The sequence below is a fragment of the Arachis duranensis genome, chromosome 9 (genome assembly GCF_000817695.3).
Source record: "Arachis duranensis cultivar V14167 chromosome 9, aradu.V14167.gnm2.J7QH, whole genome shotgun sequence".
NCBI lineage: Eukaryota > Viridiplantae > Streptophyta > Magnoliopsida > Fabales > Fabaceae > Arachis > Arachis duranensis.
In genome coordinates, this window is record NC_029780.3 from 115,684,709 (window position 1) to 115,704,408 (window position 19,700).

The 19,700-nt window shown below is 32.4% G+C and overlaps 3 protein-coding genes across 3 annotated transcripts; 2 read left to right on the forward strand and 1 right to left on the reverse strand.

Moving 5' to 3' along the window:
• Positions 1 to 2,144: 2,144 nt before the first annotated feature.
• LOC107467723 (isoprene synthase, chloroplastic) lies at positions 2,145 to 4,125 on the forward strand (the record flags this gene model as incomplete). The annotated part of the gene is given in 3 exon segments (XM_052254820.1): positions 2,145 to 2,163; positions 2,545 to 3,530; positions 3,781 to 4,125. Coding segments are annotated over 3 exon segments (1,302 nt in total), but the record flags the coding sequence as incomplete, so codon positions are not given.
• A 3,947-nt stretch (positions 4,126 to 8,072) lies between these two features.
• On the forward strand, positions 8,073 to 9,411 carry LOC107467685 (uncharacterized). The gene is made up of 5 exons (XM_016086842.3): positions 8,073 to 8,532; positions 8,607 to 8,679; positions 8,751 to 8,800; positions 8,895 to 9,008; positions 9,120 to 9,411. Exons 1-5 carry the CDS (start codon positions 8,120 to 8,122, stop codon positions 9,256 to 9,258), a joined length of 789 nt encoding a protein of 262 aa, XP_015942328.1. The 5' UTR covers positions 8,073 to 8,119; the 3' UTR covers positions 9,259 to 9,411.
• A 453-nt stretch (positions 9,412 to 9,864) lies between these two features.
• On the reverse strand, positions 9,865 to 14,676 carry LOC107467684 (prolyl 4-hydroxylase 1). Its single transcript, XM_016086841.3, has 12 exons — positions 14,392 to 14,676; positions 14,201 to 14,248; positions 13,956 to 14,024; positions 13,823 to 13,875; positions 13,437 to 13,502; positions 13,024 to 13,098; positions 12,548 to 12,622; positions 11,961 to 12,031; positions 11,823 to 11,874; positions 11,616 to 11,705; positions 10,843 to 10,935; positions 9,865 to 10,257 (listed from the first exon to the last, which is right to left on the reverse strand). The coding sequence occupies exons 1-12, from the start codon at positions 14,453 to 14,455 to the stop codon at positions 10,150 to 10,152; spliced, it is 864 nt and encodes a 287-aa protein (XP_015942327.1). The 5' UTR covers positions 14,456 to 14,676; the 3' UTR covers positions 9,865 to 10,149.
• Positions 14,677 to 19,700: the final 5,024 nt, after the last annotated feature.

Sequence of the window (19,700 nt, forward strand, 5' to 3'; positions counted from 1 at the left end):
TTCACACTACTTAAGCAAATTCTTGAGCTTTTAGTGAATAACTTAAACTTTACAAATAAACATTACCTAAGTCATGTTAGAATTTGGCCTAACTCTACTGAGCTTCACCCACTCTCACTTTCAGCCACAGAAATACTTGTGCTATATAATGCTATCTCCTCAATTAGGGTAAGTTTATAATCCATACTTAAAATGAAGACGAAAAAGAAAAATGAAAAATTCCAAACCAGTATTTTTTTTTATTATTTTTTAATTTTCTCCGGTAAAAGACTATTTGTGAAAAGAAATACCAGGCGTGCTTGGTGGATTTTATTTGATTTTTAATTTTGATCTATGGCCATTAAAAAACTCTGTGGCCACGTGGCCACAGAGTGTGATCATGAGGTGGGTTAGGATTTTGACTAGTAAATAAGGGATATTCATTCATGTAAACTTATGGTGATATATTGTCCCACCTCAACAATATGATAGCTCCGTTTTCTCCTCAGTTTCAATATAAAAAGGGAGCAACGGAATCACATTTTTAGGCATCTAGCAAGAGTGTTTAGAGCGAGTAGTAATTAATTTGTAACATACCACATTATTATTATTATTGTGCCATAACATAATAATCAATTTTAATTATCATAGAATAAGAATAGGATCATGGCTGGAACACAACAATTCTCTTCGGCCACACTAATAGCGAGTGCGAATGCTAGCTATAGGCTTCCCTTAATTAGGAACTTTCCTCAAAGAAGCACCTTTCTTGTTAATCCAAATAATAAGGCTTTGTCACTTACTACTACTTGTGCTGTTAGCACTACCCAGGATGCTCAATTCACTGAAAACAATACTAGACGTTCTGCCAATTACCAACCCAACCTTTGGGACTTTGAATTTCTACAGTCGGTCGAAAATGACCTTCAGGTACGGCTGCGCTTCCCTGACCGTGCCAGCGCCAAGGAAAAAGAGAAAGAGTTGCTCCATTTGAAAAGGTGTTTCAAGAACTTGGTCTAAGTTTAATCCAAACTCAACACAGCGCTCTTTTGGCCCTTCTGTAAAGAGGAGATCCGATAAAGATAACTAAAACGTCTTTTTTTTAAAATGTTTTTTTATAATTAAAATTTAACACATATAATCGATTAAATTATGTTATTTTTGTCAAAATTAGGTCAGACAAATTAATTTGACAAAAAAATAGTGAATCAAATTTTGAATTTGTCTAAATTAATATTATTTTTTATAAAAAATGACTATAATATCCCTATTATATAAAATAACTAAAATATTCTTATTATATATATTAATTTTGAGAATTCTAAATTTTAACCTCTTTTTTCTCTAGAGTTAGAATTTAAAGTTTTCAATATATATATAATAGAGATATTTTAGTTGTGTTTTATAATAAGGATATTGTAGTAATTTTTTATAAAAAATATTAATTTATACCGATTTAAAATTTAATTTATTAATTTTTTTACTAAACTGATTTGTCTAATCTAATTTTAATAAAAATACTACAATTTGATTAATTATATGTGTTAAATTTTAATTTTTAAAAAATATCTTAAAAAAAATATTTTTGACATTTTTATCTAAATTGTTCCCTTATTTGTATACTATAATTTGTTATATTTGTTAAATAATAATTCTATTTTTATCTAAATTGTTCCCTTATTTGTATACTATAATTTGTTATATTTGTTAAATAATAATTCTATTCATATACTAAATATTCTTCGCATATCTGTCATATAAAAATACAGTTGCCGTCTTAAAATTTAATAATAATAAAAATTAATAAAAAACAATCAAAATTTATTTTATTTAATATTTATTAATTATTATTAAAATTAATAAATATGAAATAAGACAAGGTTTTTTAAATATCTTTTCTTTCTCGTTCTAACGTTACCGTTTCTAATACATACACAGGTAGAGAGATTGGAAGAGAGGGCAAGAAAGCTGGAAGAGGAGGTGCGTGGGTTAATGAAGAAGGTAGATATTGAGCCACTAAGCTTACTGGAATTGATGGACAACGTGGAGCGATTGGGTTTGACCTACAAATTTGAGGAGGACATTAAGAGTGCCCTTAACAACAGGATCGTTCCATTGTTACATCATCACACTATAAACAAATATGGCTTGCATGCCACTGCTNTGCTTTCCACGTCTCCCCTGGTATACACCTCTTTTTTTTTTTTTTCATATTTAATTTTTGATAAAAATTTAGGTAAAGTTGACTTTACGTGAAGTTGATATCTGACCGCCGTTAAATTAGATAAAAATTTAGTCAAATCATCTAATATCAACTTCACGTAAAGTCAACTGCAATTGAATTTTCAACTTAATTTTCACAAATAAATAACTTATTTTTATTTCATATTATCAATATTTTAAATAATTTTTTATATTTTAAATTTTAAATAATATTAAATTTTTAATTTTAAATCCTCTAAAACATAAAATTGTTTACAATTCTTTTTTTAAAAATTGATTAATTAAAAGTTGATTCTTCGTAATTAAAAATTAAAAAGTAATAATTAATCAATATGAGTGCAGATGTGTTTGAGAGCTTTAAGGAGGAGGGAAAGTTCAAGAAGGAGATTAGTGGGGATGTGTTAGGGTTGCTGAATCTATACGAAGCTTCATACCTTGGATTCGAGGGTGAAACCATTTTGGATGAGGCAAGAGCATTCTCAGCAACACATCTCAAGAACTTGCTACAAACAAATCAAGTTCAGAACAAAGTGATTGCAGAAAAAGTGAGGCATGCATTGGAGCTTCCCTATCACAGAAGAGTGCACAGGCTAGAGGCGCGGTGGTTCATCGAAAGGTACGAGCAGAAGGAAGCCCACGACGGCGCGTTGCTGGAGCTGGCAAAGCTTGATTTCAACATGGTGCAATCGGTGATGAAGAAAGAGTTGCAAGAACTTTCAAGGTGGTGGAGAGAGATTGGGCTGACAAGCAAGCTGGATTTCGTTCGTGACAGGCTCATGGAGGTTTACTTCTGGGCACTTGGAATGGCCCCTCACCCTCAGCTCACCGAGTGCCGCAAAGCCGTCACGAAAATGTTCGGCCTCGTCACCATCATCGACGATGTCTACGATGTCTACGGTACTCTCGACGAGCTGCAACTCTTCACCGACGCCGTTGACAGGTGGGATGTGAATGCGGTAGAAACACTTCCGGACTACATGAAGTTGTGCTACTTAGCGCTATACAACAGCGTGAATGACACAGCTTACAGCACCCTTAGAGAAAAAGGCGATAATAGCCTTCCACATCTAGCAAAATCATGGAGGGACTTGTGCAAAGCATTCTTGCAAGAAGCAAAGTGGTCCAACAACAAGATCATTCCACCTTTCGATGCCTACATAAAGAATGCATCGGTTTCTTCGTCCGGCGGGGCATTGCTTGCTCCTTGCTACTTTTCTGTCACCCAAGACATCACAAGCCAGGCTATTGACTCCATAACCAACTACCATGGCATCGTTCGCTCCTCTTGCGCCATATTCAGGCTTTGCAACGATCTCGCTACCTCCGCGGTAAGTAACAATTAACCATGGTTAAATTAGTAACTGAATTTCTAATAGGAAAAATTGAGGGAGCAACAACTTTTGTGTTTTATAGCTAGCACTTAATTATAAAAAAAAGTAATACCATTAAAAATATTATTAATGACTAATTAATAATTATAAAATACAAAAATTATTGATCCTAGCACTTTTCTAATAAATATATATTTTATTTGAATAATTGATAATTTAGTAACTGATTTTTTGGATAATAATATAGGCGGAGCTGGAAAGAGGTGAAACGACAAACTCAATCACGTCGTATATGACCGAGAATGGGACAACGGAGGAGGAAGCACGGGAGAGCCTTGGAAAATTGATCGACCAAGAGTGGAAGAAGATGAACAGAGACGTAGTGTTGGAGTCTGCGTACCCGAATGTCTTCAAAGAAATAGCCATCAACATGGCTCGGGTTTCCCATTGCACCTACCAATATGGTGATGGACTTGGAAGGCCTGATGACACGGCAGAAAACAGAATCAAGTTGTCGCTCATCGAACCCATTCCAATTAATTGATTAATGCAATGATGGTCATTTCACGAAATGCAAATATTATTTTTAGTATATTTGTATTTGCCATGTTGTATATAATTAATTAGCCATTTCAATGAAATCAAATTATCGAGAAATTTGCCAACAACCATGTAAGAGGGCCAAAAATGCAAGGTTGTGAAAATCATCAGTCTAAAATTTGAGGTTTAAAACTTTTCAATTTTAATTGAAATTTAATTCAAATTCAATTAAAAATAATAAAATAATATTACCTTTTTAGAAAAAATTTAGAAAATTAACTATAACATAAGTCAATTTAAATCAATTTTTTGTATTTTTAGTTTTAAAATTCAAAAAATTATAGTAGTAGGGATTATTTTTTCTTTTTTATAACCTACTTTTTATTTTTTCAACTAATTAATTTTAATTGATTACACTTTTTGTTGGTACCTTAGCAGAATAATTTGTTTTATAATATATGTATTATTTCTCTTAAATAAATTAACTTTTAATTAATTTTTAATAAAAATTTAGACTTGTCCAGTTCATTTACTGAATTTTTAATGATTTTATCGATTTTTTGATAAAGATTTAGAATTAAGTTTATTGTTTAAATCAAATCAGTCAGATAATCAATTTTAGTTAACTCACTTGAATTAGCCCGTTCAATCTAATTTTTTGTATGAACAACCAAGAGAAAAAATAAAAGAGCAGAAAAAAAAAAGAAATCAGGTTCTTAACAGCAAGAGAGGACAAACCATCTTTGACGGTTGGTGCCAAAGGTGAACCTCATCAGCTCCGCTACCTCCAGATTTTATCTTTGGCAACCGATCTGCCATGACATTAGCTTCTTTCGGGATAAGCTCAAAACGAATATCCCAATCCCTTCTTAACTTCAACTCAAAGATCAGTTGTATCACTTCTTTTCAAGATGCCAGAGTGGAACTTGCCAACCAGTCACTAGCTCAAAAGCTGCAGCGTAATCTGTCTCACAGACAACAAGCTTAAGACCCGCCTCCCAAGCCCAAATCAAACCTTTCCATATACTCCACAACTCCATCTTGATGACACTAGATCCAAAGAAATTTCCTGAGCATCCCATTACCCATTGACTGGAGCTATCGCGAATTACCCACTCAAAACCAGCACAATCATCCCCCAAGTTCACACTCCCATCACAATTTAACTTCCAAGCACCAGGTTCTGGCGGAGACCAAGACAAAGGTTTTAATCCCTGGACACAACACACTCAATTCTGAGTTGTATATTCAAAATCCACCATGCACCTACGAGCTTTGTATGCAATTGACCCAGGAGATCCAAAAACTCCCTGAAAATTACCCATATTTCTGTCTTGCCAAATTGACTATATTATAGCTGCAAATTTGGAACAACCTTCATTAAGGAGGCCATGCTTGAACCAATCATGCACCTCGTGAGAGCCAAAGAAACACACATCAGAAAAAACTAGAGAAACCCAAACTGATCGCACCACTTCACAATCCCAAAAACAATGAAGAATTATCTCCGGAAGTTGATTGCAACGTGTACATAAGGATGAGGAGGAGAGATGTCGCCGAAAACGTAGATATTGAGTTGGTACAGCATCATGAAGGCAAAGCCACACTAGGAGCCTCAACTTTTCAGGGACCCGCGCCTTCCAAGGCCAAAGCCAATTGATATTCATATCACAATTCAACTTATTCTGAATTAACCATAAATATCCTTGTTTAGCAGAGTAAAGAGTGTGCTCCCAACTCCAACCCAAATCACGACCAGAAGTCGAAATATGTACTAAACTAAGAATGTCTTCCCTTAAATCCCTAGGAATAAAAGAGTAAATCCTCTCCAAATGCCAAACTCCATCACGGTAAACATCTTCAATGGTTAAAGCAGCCTCACAGATATCAAGAAATTCAACTCTCGCTCTTACTAGCTCAGAGTACAACCAAGAGTCAAACCAAAAATTCTTAGAAAGAGCTCCCACTTCCCAAACAAACTCTTCCTTTAATACGGAAGCTGTGTGCACAATAGACTTCCATATATATGATGAAGAACACATTGCTTTAACTGCAAATATATTTCTATTCTGGAGGTATTTCTGAAACATAATCTTGACCCACAATTTCTCTTGATTCATCAAAATTTGCCAAATTAGCTTTCCTAATAAAGAAAATTTGACCAACCGCGACTCCCGCAAAGCAAGACCTCCTTTTTTGGAGTCGTCAAAACTCTCCAAGATGCTAAATGAAGACCATGGTGATTATGACTACCACACCAAATAAAACTTCTAGTAAACTTATCAATGTTAGAGCACACACCTGATGAAAAAAAAAGCTTACTTGCATCCTATAAATAGGTATAGAAGATAAAAATGATTTAGCAAGGCAAATCTGACCAGCTTTATTAAGAAAGCGACCTTTTCAAGATGCTAGCCTATTAGTAAGCTTATCAACCATATCATTAAAATCAGTTTTAGTAACTCTGTCATGCTTGAGGGGGACACCAAGATATTTTCCTAGAGAATTAGGAAAGCGGATAGAAGAAATACTAGTGAAGAGATTCTTGTGTTGTCTAGAAACATTCATAGAACAGATAGCACGAGATTTGTCAAAATTCACCTTCATATCAGATGCTCTGCAAAAGGTGGCCATAGTGTCCAAAACATGAAGCACTTGAGATTTCGTCGCTTTGCAAAAAAGGATAAGGTCGTCTGCAAAAAGGAGATGGGAGATTATAGGACCTCTCCTAGACACAGTCACTGGTTTCCATCTACCAACCTCCACTTGCCTAGCAATGAGGCAACTCAACCTCTCCATACAAATAACAAATAAATAAGGAGACATAGGGTCTCCTTGCTTTAAACCCCTTTTTGGCTGAAAACCATCCAACCGGTTACCATTCTACATTAGAGAAAGGGAGGAAGACTTTACACATTTCATAATAAGAGAAACAATAGTACCTGAAAGCCAAACATTAGGAGAGATTGCTCCAAAAACTCCCAGCTCACCCTGTCATAAGCCTTTTCTAGGTCAATTTTAAAAGCAAGAACACCTTTCTTTGATTTGGTTTTCTTCATAAAATGAAAAACTTCCTGAGCTACAATGATATTGTCTGGGGCACCCCTTCCAGGAATAAATCCTCCCTGCAAAAGGCCAATGATATCTTGTAGAAAAGGTCGTAACCTCTCCACAACCACCTTAGTTATAATCTTGTAGATGACATTGCAGAGACTGATAGGACGAAACTCTTTCATGCGAGACGGGTTATCAACTTTAGGAATCAGCACCACCAAAATGTCAAACAGAGCACTATTCAGATCAAACCCAGTGAAAGCCTTCTTAACAAGTTTCCATACCTCTGTACCAAGCACTTCTCAATATTCCTTGAAGTAAAAAGCCTGAAAATCATCAGTACTTAGGGTCTTAAAAGAATTCATGCCCCTAACCACCTTCCTAACCTCTTCTTTAGAAACCTATTTTGTGAGACTTTCAATAGCCTCACGAGATAAAGAAAGTAATTTTTAATCCCCCATCACATCAAGTTCTACTTGTTTCACATTGCAAAAAAAATCTCTATAAAATTCAATTATACAATTTTTGAGTTTTTGTGAATCAGTACTCCATCTTCCATTCTCCAAAAACAACTCCTAAACCTTGTTACACTTCGTCCACATAATGGTTTGCATATGAAAGAACGTCCGTTCAATCTAATTAATTGTTCACAGATGAATTTCAGTTTGGTTTGAAAAATAAATAAATAGAGCAGTTTTAAATAATTGTTTACTTTTAATTTGAATAAAGTCATACCGAAGTGAATCAAATCAATGGAGTAAGTGTATTTTGAGTTTTTGACTATTTTCTAAGATTTGTACGGTGCGTAGTAACTACGTAGTATTGGGCTTAGTAAAAGAGGAATAGATGCTGATATAAGCAGTAACGGGCTGGCCTGGGCTTAGAAACCCGAATAGCATACTATGATTCCGATCCGACCCGGGATAGATTGTTATTGTGCTTGTAGCCGTGTCCGTCGTTTGCAGAAGCTACTCAGAAGAAGGAAGTAAGGAATGGGGAGCGGGAAGGAGGCTACTCAGAATGAACAGCAACGAAAACGAAAGCGAAAAGAAAAAGGAAAAGTAAAAGGAGTAAAGAGCAAGAAGAACTCAGCATCAGAATCAGCGTCAGCATCGGAGCAGCTGCGATTCTTTGTGGATGAGTTTCAGTCGGCGAAGGGTGTAAAGCTTTCTTCTCTGGAGCTGGATTCCCTCAAAGACTCTTCCATTTTGACCCTACCTCATTCCTCTGTTTCCGATTCCGATTCCGATGTCAAAATCTTGGGGAATAATATAAAAGCAGCTTTCGGAGCATCATGGAAACAGGTCCTTTGTGAACCTGGCCTTGTCCCCGGCGAGGTCCTTCCCGGAAGCCCTGCAATCCTTATCGTAGCTTCATCTGCTTTAAGATCCGTTCATCTTTTAAGGTCACTGCTTTTTCCCTTACCTTTTTTACTTTGTAATTCTTAAACCCTAAACCCTAAATTATTATTTTGCGCAGGGGTTTCCGCTCTTTCACAAAAGAATGCCATGCTGCAAAGTTGTTCTCAAAGCACATGAAACTAGAAGAACAGGTATGCTCCCTCGCTCCCTCCAATTCTCCAACCCTATTCGGTTGATGCTCACCTTTTTAACGTCACTGCAGGTTTCAGTGTTGAATAACCGTGTTAACATTGCTAGTGGCACACCAAGCAGGTTGAACATCTGATTACTCTCCCTGACATTGTTTCACTTGTATTCACTAGTCAGTCATTGAGATGAGTGTGTATTGTTCTCTCTTCAATTTCAGGATAAAGAAGCTCATTGACACTGAGGCGTTAAGCCTTTCGCGGCTACAAGTGCTTCTTCTCGATATACATCCAGATGTAAAAGGCTACTCTCTGTTTACTCTTCCACAAGTCAGGTTTGGCTCTCATTTTCTGCTTTAATTATTAATCCATGTCATCTGGTACATCACAAACCTTAATTCCTAGAAGCTAATGGATTTGTTCATGGATTAATGTTACATGCGCAGAGATGAATTCTGGGACTTATTCAAGAACTATTTTTATCAGGGGATGATCCAGGGACATCTGCGTATCTGTCTCTATGGTCCACTCCAGTCGGCTGTCCGCTTAAAAGGAAAACAAGCACAACCTCTTCCCGATGAATAACATATCATCCCTCTCTCCTTGTTTTTTATTTTTTTTCCTAAGTATCTTGGTGAAATTCCTATATCTCTAAATGACTTTCATGGGGTTTGATTAGATGACAGTCTACTGTTACTTTATTTTTTACACTTTAAAATGAAATTCAAGTTACATATCCTCACACCCAAGCATATTATACATGGCTCATTATTTGTACATTTACGCCTTGCAATGTTATGGAATGTGATAGATGATGCACTTCCCGGTATTTTGTTAAACTATTGCTTAGTATCTGCATGTTAGTATTATACAAATCAAACCATAGTCTTCTAAGCTTCATTTTAAGAGTCCTAATATAGAAATAGAGTGCTGGTGTTGGAAAAAAAAATTAAAAAGTAAATGATGCTCGTGTTGAAAATAAACATGACAAGATTAACGTGAAAATGAAAGAGGTTGAAATCAATGATGAGGAAACAGAATAATGTTAGCTTCTTGTGTTCATTACTGATTACATTGAATTCTCACCGGAGTTCCATCTTAGCCTTCTTTAGGGATAACTAAGGTTGCGTTTGATTTGATTTTTTCATTTTTAATATTTTTTATTTTTAAAATTTTATTAAAAAAAAGGGAAAAGAAAAGTAGAATTTTATTTTATTTTTTTCACAAAATCCTAAAAACAGAAAATAGAAACCCAAAACAAATGTACCCTAAACTCCTAAAGTTGCAAAAGAGATAAAATCGCAGAGATAAATCATCCCTTTATTGATTAGATTTTAAACTATTGAATATCTATACTACAAACTATTATTTGTTATCCCCATTTTTCCCCAAGGACAAATATGAAGGGTAAAGTCCTGAGTTACTATTTGGTTTTGTATTTGTGAGGGAGTTGATCATTCCGCTGCAGGAGATGAATTAATTGTGAGCTGACTGCCTCATCCACTTTGTAGCTGACCACTTCTCTCCAGAGAGTACCTCACATCCTCCATGCACACTATCTGGATCTGACTTTCGATCTAGTCCCTGAGAAAACAGACGCACAGTGAAATCAAGAAACAATTACAGCTCTGCATAGTCGAAATTATGTACATATTGACATTCTTTTCTAACAAGAGTAGTGGGGAAGCCCCTTCGATGAAATACCAGTGGCATGCTTACAAGTTACAACAAATATATTCACTTTGTTCATTTTTATCTGTCATTGTGAAAATTTTCAGTAGCAGATAAAAGAAAAGGGACGAAAGTACATTGAAATACAAGAATGAGGAAAAATATTTAAAAAAAAAAGACTCTCTGGATCTAAGAATGATTAATGTGTAGCCTTGAACAAATTCGCATATTGTCTTACATGAGACAATGAGATATTTGGAAAATTTCATGTTCCAAATGTATTTGACAGTAACCATTTTTCATTTGTAGGGAGTTAGTTTAACAACACTTAATCCCTCATGCTTAAAAGGAGCATCCTAATAACATATTACTACTAGTAGTTCAGAGGAAGTTTAGACCAATGAACAACAGTTAAGAATTTAATAAAATAGCTTCTCTTATTTCAAAATTTTCATGAATGATTACTTCAACTAGCTAATTAAATAAAATCATACTAACCATACTCCAAAAGAGCACAGCATTTCCTTTGATTGCTTTCACAGATAGCCCTTTGACAGTTTTCCCACCACAGCTACATTCACCTGAACCAGCCTGAAATGCATGCAGTGCGCGTATTATGAATAGTAGCCTTCAGTACAGTCATAAAGATCAACTAGATTGAAATCTTAGCACACAGAATAGATAGTAAATTCTAGAATATTAATATTAACATATTCCTCCACTTAACGTCTAACATATAAGATTAACCAGAAAAAACAAAATGGTACATCTCCTGCATCAGCCTGTGTAAGGAATCCAATCAATTATGAACTGGTGCACTTAATTGTAATTAAGTGAACTTTAGGCTGGGTGAGTTTTGTAATTAATTCCAACTAGGCAAAGAAGAGAGAATATTGTAACTTGTTAGGGAAGAGCCATGTATAGGCTCTAATGGGAGGGATACTGATGGGCAAATCTCAGAATTTGGAGAGGAATTAGAACTAGGAGAGTATGGCATCTCAAAGAGCTACAGGCAAGATATGGCCTCTTGAACTGCCATTCCCAATTACTATTTCTTGTCATCATCAGTGTGTGAATTCAAGATTTTTTTTTCTGTATGTGTTATTTCTAGTCCATTATCCTCCATGAATACCAGGTTCCTTAATCCTTACAGCCTGTCACCCAATTCTTGTTTTAGTTTCAGACCATTGATATGCTTCAGAAGTCAGAACTACAACTACAGCAGCTAATGGAATATGTTACATGACAAATTCAGAAAACAAAAAACTAACCATTGGGAAATATGTCTCTCCTCCCTCAACATTGTCACTTAAATACATAAGCATCGTAGCTATCCGCTGCCCACCACGCTTCAAGTTGAACTGCCTCAAAAATTAAGGCACAAGAGGATTGCAAATGGTTTAGTTTAAGAGACTTCGAGGTAATTCTCATGCTTACTAAAATAGATAAATAAAATATGAGAGAATAATATAACTTACAGCATCAGAAAAATAGTCATGATGGGGTTTGTAATATTGATTCTTCTCATACCTGTGCTGCTGCAGATGTTAGCCTTATACTAGCAGCACCATTCTCTATTCTTCAAAAATATTAACAAAAAAAGGACATCTCCTTACCTCAGAATTTGTATAAGCTCTCCATTTTCAACTGGTATTTGAGAATAGATGGAAATCCTTTTTTCAATTGCCTAATTGAGCAAGGTGAACATGCTTAGCAAAGTATACACAATCAATCCTCACCAATAAAATATGTTGTGTACCTCTTCTCAATTTCTACATTTACTGGTTTTGGCCTTTGTTTAATTACGTTTTCTAATTTAAACTTCATTATGAGATTAGTAATTGTAGAATCTCAATTCTCAATTGCTAATGCTTGTAGGTTAAGTTTACATTTAAACAGATGCAATGGTTCACATCTTTATTAGATGGTCAGATTTTATGAAAAAAGAGAGCTTCTTGATTGTGATGTAACAGAATCCTAGGCGTGAAACCTAAGGACCATAGGTGGGACACAATGTTTAAAAGACTGAGCAACTCACTAATAACCACTCAAAAAGTGTTCTAGATGAACCAGCTGGTTCTATGCTTGTGCGTATCAGACCAGGAAAACTGTTAAAATTTCATGGTTGAATCAGCTGGTGCAGTCGGTGGTTTAATGACAAAAGCAAGATGATTTGAGAAGGAAAATGATCTTCAAAACTTACATGAACCATGGGATATTTTCTCTCCTCAGGACTTAAAAACATACCAGAGCTTGTTCTGACATCACTCTTGATTCCCTGTGAAAGGTATTCACCATATTTCATGAAGAAATTAAATAAATATATTCCAAAATTCACAGTACAACATTATTCAATTATTAGATATTAGATATTTTGATCAAATAAGCAACAAACTAATACATGTTTAAATTTTTCTCATATGGATTTCCTTCTGTTTTAATCTATTTTATGTAGAAAAAAGCATCTGAATGTAGTTGTTTCCCTTCATGAAAGTTGATGTGAAAAACGATTTGTATAAGATCGGCTATACAGTTTCATGTCACATATTTGAGGATGATATAGGACCAGATATATGAAACCATTTAAAAAAAAAAAAATCAAATAGAACCACAAGCATCCAGGTTCTGTTATCAGGAACCCAGTGAGCCCAACCCAGAAGAAATCAACTCTCAATGTACCTTTCCTGTTTTTGTATCCACCACTGTTGAAATATGCAGGCGAGGAAGTGCTACACCCCTGAGATAATCACATTCCTGTAAAGATAAAATTATTTAAATTCAGACACGTCTAAACATCAACCGAAAAGGGCTTCACTCAGCAGCTGGATTTTTTAAAAGTACCATCAAATGCCCAAGATTAGTATATAACTATAGATCCTTTTCTGTTGGGGTAGGAAGATCTTATCTGTGGCTAAATAGCAAGTCCTACTTCACGCTAGCAGGCTGGCATCTAATGAGGAAACTTTAACCCTCAAATAGATGTCTGAAACTTTAAATTGACTCCTTAGTCTAATCTGTATAATATCCTAATAATCCTAGTCAATGATACAGTGATAACAGGTTTCACTCTAAATTTCTTACAAATCTCATACCTCCATGCTTAGGAAGTTGTGCAGCAAAATAATTCTTGGAGACCAGCTAAGCACTTCAGGTTTGACCTGCATCAAGAATTGAAGATCATACAAACATAATTATCTATAAGCATGCAAGTCAAGTCTCTGCTCTCCCAATCAAAAGAAGGATACTAAATAGCAAACAGATGCTATCAAAAAGAAAGAATAAGATAGTTAAAAGCTAAGTAAACAGAGACAACGGTCAGATAAATACGCTCGTTAAAGGCTCGAATAAAGAGGACCAGCATCAAGGCTTGAATAAAGAATAAGATAGTTAGAGTTAGACATTCCTAATACTTGCATACGCTGATATAATATATCATACAACATAAAAGGATCAAGCACTCAGAATGCAACAGACATACATAACCAAGTCGTAAGATCTCTGCTTCCTTGTCGTTGCCCCAATGTGGAAGACCTGAACATGTGAATGCAAAAATAAATGAATAATTGAGGGGGAAAAGAATAGACATGAACAGGGATAAAAGTAAACAAGACCTCTGGGCAATTGAAGATGACTATCGGTGTCAAATCCACGCAATCTTCTAAATGGAATACCCTGAGTGCCTATAGTCATCAGGTTAGACTAACACTAACAAACAACACTACAACAATGCATAGCATATATATTATAACAATAACAATAACAATCAAACACACGTATGAAATTGTAATCATAATCGTAATAATGACTAAAATTAAAGCGATTTCACAGAAGAACACTAAAGAACGCAAGATTATACCATATGAATCTTCCAATTTCCGAATGAACGCCAACTGAGAAAGAGCACCTGAAATTTCCAGTACAGAAAAGAACATGAATGAGATGGAAATGGAAGCAGCTGAATTCTGTAAGAAGGTGAAAATGGAATCACCAAACGAAAGAAAAAGCAGCACAAGAAGAAGATCAAAGCACATGCTCGCATCTTATTACCTATAATCATTCCGATGGTGACAAATGTGAGAAGTCCGAAAACGATCTTCATCGAGGAAGCCATGGATTTGACCAGGGGCGAAGAAAGAAGCACGACTTGGAAGCTGAGAAGAAGAATCAGAATCCAGTTTCGTCGTTGTTGCTACGTTTTGAATAAACAGCGACCAAACTGCTATCAACGCCCCTTGCTTTCTTGTTGAAACTTGAAACTGGGAACTCGCCTCCGAGCTTCTCTCTCTTTTCTTTTTCTTTTCTTTTTTTAATTTTTTATTTTTGACTTGACTTCACTACAGTACACTACGGCTACGTATCATAAATAAAATGAAAAACAGTTTTAAAATATATATAAATTAAAAAAGTTTACCAATATTTGTCTTAAAAATATATTTTAAAAATATTATAAAAAATAAAAAATTATATTTTTTAATATATTAAATATATTAAAATTAAAACTNAATTAAATTTATAAATAAAATACAATTTAACTAAAATTATTATAAAAAATATTTTTTTTCATCAAATCTACATCATAATTCATTAAACATTTTTTAGTTTTTACTAATTAACTATTGAGTAGATACATCATGTTCAAATTAAAATATTAAAAGCACTCAAGAAGGACAAAAAATTATTACAAGGAAGAATCTAATGTTTGTGACTTCAAAAGTCAAACAGAGTTTCCTCCGCTGTTTAATTACATATTTCTGTTTGTAGAAAGAAATTTAAAGTGAAAGATTACAGAGATATTTCCTTAGATTTTTTTTCTGTTTTTTTAATTAAATATTATACTTGTCATAATCCGTATTTAAATACTACATTTCCTTTTTTATTTTTAAATTCATTCTAAAGTTTGATAATTACCGTTCTATTTTATTTTATTTTTCAAAAAAACGTCATCCCTCTCTCAATTTACCTATTTTTATATATAAATTATTATAAAAAAACAAAAAATAAAAAAAAAGTTATAAAATTTACTATGTCTTTTTATAAAGAATGACCGTGATAATGTCTTCTTTTCTAAAGAGAGACTAAATTTACAAGAAGATGAAATAGAAAATACCGTGAATGACTTAGATATGGGAGAAAGAGGGAGAGACAGATAAAGCTGTTGTCATGGGAAATAAGCAAAAGACAGCATCTTGGTGGTGAGAGTGAAAGAGACAAAAAGAAACGGTTGAAAGAAGGAGGGTACATTTGGAGAATTCACACAATATTAAAGGTAAAAATGAATAAAAAAAATTGTGTCTAATATAAAAAATTTGTGTCTCAACTTGATACAAAATATATGTTTATTGTGTGTAATTGTATACCATGTATGTTTAAGAAAATTATCTCTTCAACTAAACGATAGATGTATATCACCGTGTTTAGATATTGAGATTTGTTATACATATAAGTCTTTTTGGCATATAAGTCTGTGTAAGTCAACTCAAATTTAACAAAAATAACTCTCAATTTAAAGAGCGTGCAAACACGTGCTTCTTTAACTTTGAATAGCACGAAATCAGAAACGTTCTTCTTTAATGTTTATATTCCACATTCTTCCTCTTCCTCCTTCTCCTTTTTCTTCTTCTCATTCTTCTTTGCATTTCTCCTCATTTTTTCTTCGCATTCCTTCTTCTTCTTCTTATTCGCGTTTTCATCTTCATCGTGGTTCTTTTTATTGTTGTTATTGTTGCTGCATATTTTTCCTCATCCTCTTTCTATTGATTTTACAACATTATATATTTTTTTTTTTGTTTGATTTTTTTCCCGAAGAAGAATTATAAGAAAATAAAATAAGAAGATGAGGAAGAAGAAGCAGTAAAAGATAAAGAGGAGGAAGAGAAAGAGTTTTGAATTATGCATAACTTATCAGAATAAAAATACACCCAAATATCTTCGTGTTACAACCAGCTGATTTGCTGTAAATACAGAAAATGTTTCTTCTAATGCTGCATTTTCTTCTTCTTCTTTTTTTCCTTATTTCTTTCTTTCTTTTAGTTAAATGAATGTGAGTTCATTCTCTTCCAAGTAATTTTACAGCAGCATTATGTGTTTCTTCTTATTTTTGTTTGATTTTTTTATTTTTATTCTTATTAAGAGAGTAAAACAAGAAGAAACATAAGAAGGTAAAACAAAAAGAAAAAAATGAATAAAAAGAAGAAGAAAAATAAGACGGTGATGATGATAAAAAAAAGAAGCAGCAGTACAAGATGAGGATGAGGAGGAAGAGAAAGAGTTTTGAATTATACAGAATTTATCAGAATAAAAATACACCCAAATATTTTTGTGTTACACTCAAATTTACTGCAAATACAGAAAAATGTTTCTTCTAATGCTGCATTTTTTTCTTCTTCTTTTTGTCCTTATTTCTTTCTTTTTTTTAGTTAAATGAATGTAAACCCATCATTTTTCAAGTAATTTTGCAGCATTATGTGTTTCTTTTTTCTTCTTTGTTTAATTTTTTATTTTTATTCTTTTTAATAGAGTAAAACAAGAAGAAACTTGAGAAGGTAAAATAAAAAAGAAAAGATGAATAAGAAAAAAATTAAGAAGATGGTGATGTTGATTAAAAAAAAAAGCAATAGAAGATGAGGAGGAGGAAGAGGAAGAGTTTTGAATTATGCAAAACTTATTCGAACAAAAATACACTCAAAATTTTTAAAATACATCCAAATAATTTCGTGTTACACCCAAATATCTCCGTGTTACACCCAAATTTACTGCAAATATAGAAAAATATTTCCTTTAATGGTACATTTTTTTTCTGAATTGAACCACACCTCAACTACTTGATTGGATTCAAAATAATAAAATGAGGAGAAGAAATTCCAATGAAAAAGAAGGAGGAAGAGGAGGAGGAGAAAGAGGTGGTGTTGATGACGACGATAACAAAAAAGAAGAAGAAAAACGTGCAATAACGGCACGAAGCATGTGAATATAAATAACTTGTAAAGACTTGTATAAGAAAAACGCTTGTATGTGGAGAATAATTCTATAATTAATACTTTGAAAAGACTTTGAAAGAGCCCTTTAAACAAATAATAAACCGTAGTATTAAATGCAGTACATTTTGTAATTTGTAATCATTAATTAGTCATTATTAATATTTTTATGGTATAAAATTATATTTAATGGTATAAAATTACATATTTTTTTAAATAGTTAAATGCTGAATAAATTTTAATAAAAATATCAATTCTTAAAACTTTTTTAATAATAAATATTAAGTAAATTATTTTATATTTTATTTTTTTACAGATTAAAAAACTTTCATATATAGAAAATCAAACGACACTTACATTTAAGAAAAAGTATAAGATAAATAGTTTTTATGATAAATTATAAATTGATAGGAGATATAATATTTGACTATAAAAAATTTTAATAAGTAAAAACAAATATATAATTGAATATTTATTGTTTTGAAATCTATACAAATATACACTATACTATAATATTTTTTGGTTGAGTTTTTTTGAATAAATTTAAATACTAGCTAAATTTGCAAAAAATTTCATTAACAACACCGTCTAATTATACATATAAATATTTTTGTATTTAAGTCTAACTAAGTAGACTCAAACTCAACAAAAGTTATTTTCAGCATACACACATGCGCGTTTCAATAACGCTTCTATGTTTTTGTCTTTGTCTTTGCATTCTTTCTTCTTCTTCACTTTCTTCCTTTCGTCTTCACATTCTTTCTTCTTCTTCTTTGCGTTCTTCCTTCTTCTTTGCCTCTATCTTCTTTTTTTTTCGCGTTCCTTCTTCTTTTTCGCTTGTTTTCACTCAATCGTCATTCTTTTATTGTTGTTGTTGTTGTTGCGTTTTTTCTTTTCCTTCTTTTAATTGAGGTTCATTTGAATCCAGAAATGAACCAAATTTAGTTATAATTTGGTGAATACTTAACAATAGTATCAAGTGAACCTAATTCAATTCACAAATGAGACGAATTGGTTCATATTCGAATAAAAAGTAATAAACTTCAATTAACAAGAAAAATATATTTCAGTTCATTTCTACATGCAAATGAACTCAATTAAACCAAGAGATGAACCGAATTTTTTAAGGAATAACAAATTTGGTGAATACTTAAAAGTAGCATCAAGCGAACCTAACTCAATTCACAAATGAACCGAATTCGGTTTAGATTTAAACAAAAAGTGATAAATATTCAATCAACAAGAAAAGCACATTTCAATTCATTTCTACATGCAAATGAACTTAATTAAAGTAAGAGATGAATCAAATTTCTTAAGAAATAACAGATTTGGTGAATACTTAAAATAGTATCAAATGAACCTAATTCAATTCACAAATAAATCGAATTTGATTCAGATTGAACAAACAGTTACAAAATTACTTAAAAAATAAAAAGAAGAAGATGCAACATTGAAAAAGAAGAAGAAAAAGACGATGAAGAGGAGAAGGAGAAAGAAACTGAGAATGAGGAGAAGAAGGAGAGGAAAAGGAGAAGAAGAAGAAAAAGGAGAATGATGAGCGTGATTTGAAAAGTTGTTATAACAATTTGGTTAAACTTTGTTAAGTATTTTGGTTAAATGTAAAATTTTATTCATAAAATAAAGCTATTTCACCATAAAAGATGAGAAATAATTTGCAAGAAAATTATTGAGATCTAAATCTAAGACCGAAAAAAAAAAGCTTTATTTGCAATTATTCTAATAAAGTTAAAGCAACAAGATTTAGGTAAATTCATACACCATTTGTTAAGCAAGGCCCCATGGTTGTTGAAGTTTAGTTTATCTAGATATCTTTTTTCAACTTTTTTGTTTTTTTTTTTTCATAAGTAAGTTGAATAAATCATTACTAATATCTTCAATAATTATTAAATTTTCAATAATTTTTTTTAAATTTAATAAAATTAAAAATATTCTTAAAAATATTGAAACTATGATAAAAATAATAAAAATGATAATTTTTTCATAAATGACAAATACAAAAAATATTTATATATTTAATTCAAAATTTTATAAAAAAATATTTAAATAACTATTTAAAAAATTCATAAAAGCATGAAACTAAAGTTTGACCTATAGATTTTCTTTTCATCTTAAAATATTTTTTGGACATTTACAAAATAAAAAGTTACAAAAAGTATCTAATTAATGTAACATAACTAAATTTCAAAAATAAAAAATATTTTATTTTTTAAAATTATATTGGTAGTTAAAAAATTTAAAATATATTTTTCTCAGCGAATTAACCATGAGTTTTTTGGTTTTCTTTTGTAATCCAAATAACTTAGAATTTTTTTAAATAAATAATTTAAATATTTTATTTACAAATATCGATAATTTATAACA

What these genes read in the sequence shown, in the direction of transcription:
- LOC107467685 (XM_016086842.3), top strand. Translation starts at nt 8,120, where the DNA reads ATGGGGAGCGGGAAGGAGGCTACTCAGAATGAACAGCAACGAAAACGA. An exon ending in ACATGAAACTAGAAGAACAG is followed by an intron (nt 8,680 to 8,750) that starts GTATGCTCCCTC and finishes ACGTCACTGCAG; the next exon opens with GTTTCAGTGTTGAATAACCG. An exon ending in GCTAGTGGCACACCAAGCAG is followed by an intron (nt 8,801 to 8,894) that starts GTTGAACATCTG and finishes CTTCAATTTCAG; the next exon opens with GATAAAGAAGCTCATTGACA.
- LOC107467684 (XM_016086841.3), bottom strand. Translation starts at nt 14,455, where the DNA reads ATGGCTTCCTCGATGAAGATCGTTTTCGGACTTCTCACATTTGTCACC. An exon ending in TCATCTTCAATTGCCCAGAG is followed by an intron (nt 13,876 to 13,955) that starts GTCTTGTTTACT and finishes TCACATGTTCAG; the next exon opens with GTCTTCCACATTGGGGCAAC. An exon ending in TGGATACAAAAACAGGAAAG is followed by an intron (nt 12,623 to 13,023) that starts GTACATTGAGAG and finishes TACCTTTCACAG; the next exon opens with GGAATCAAGAGTGATGTCAG.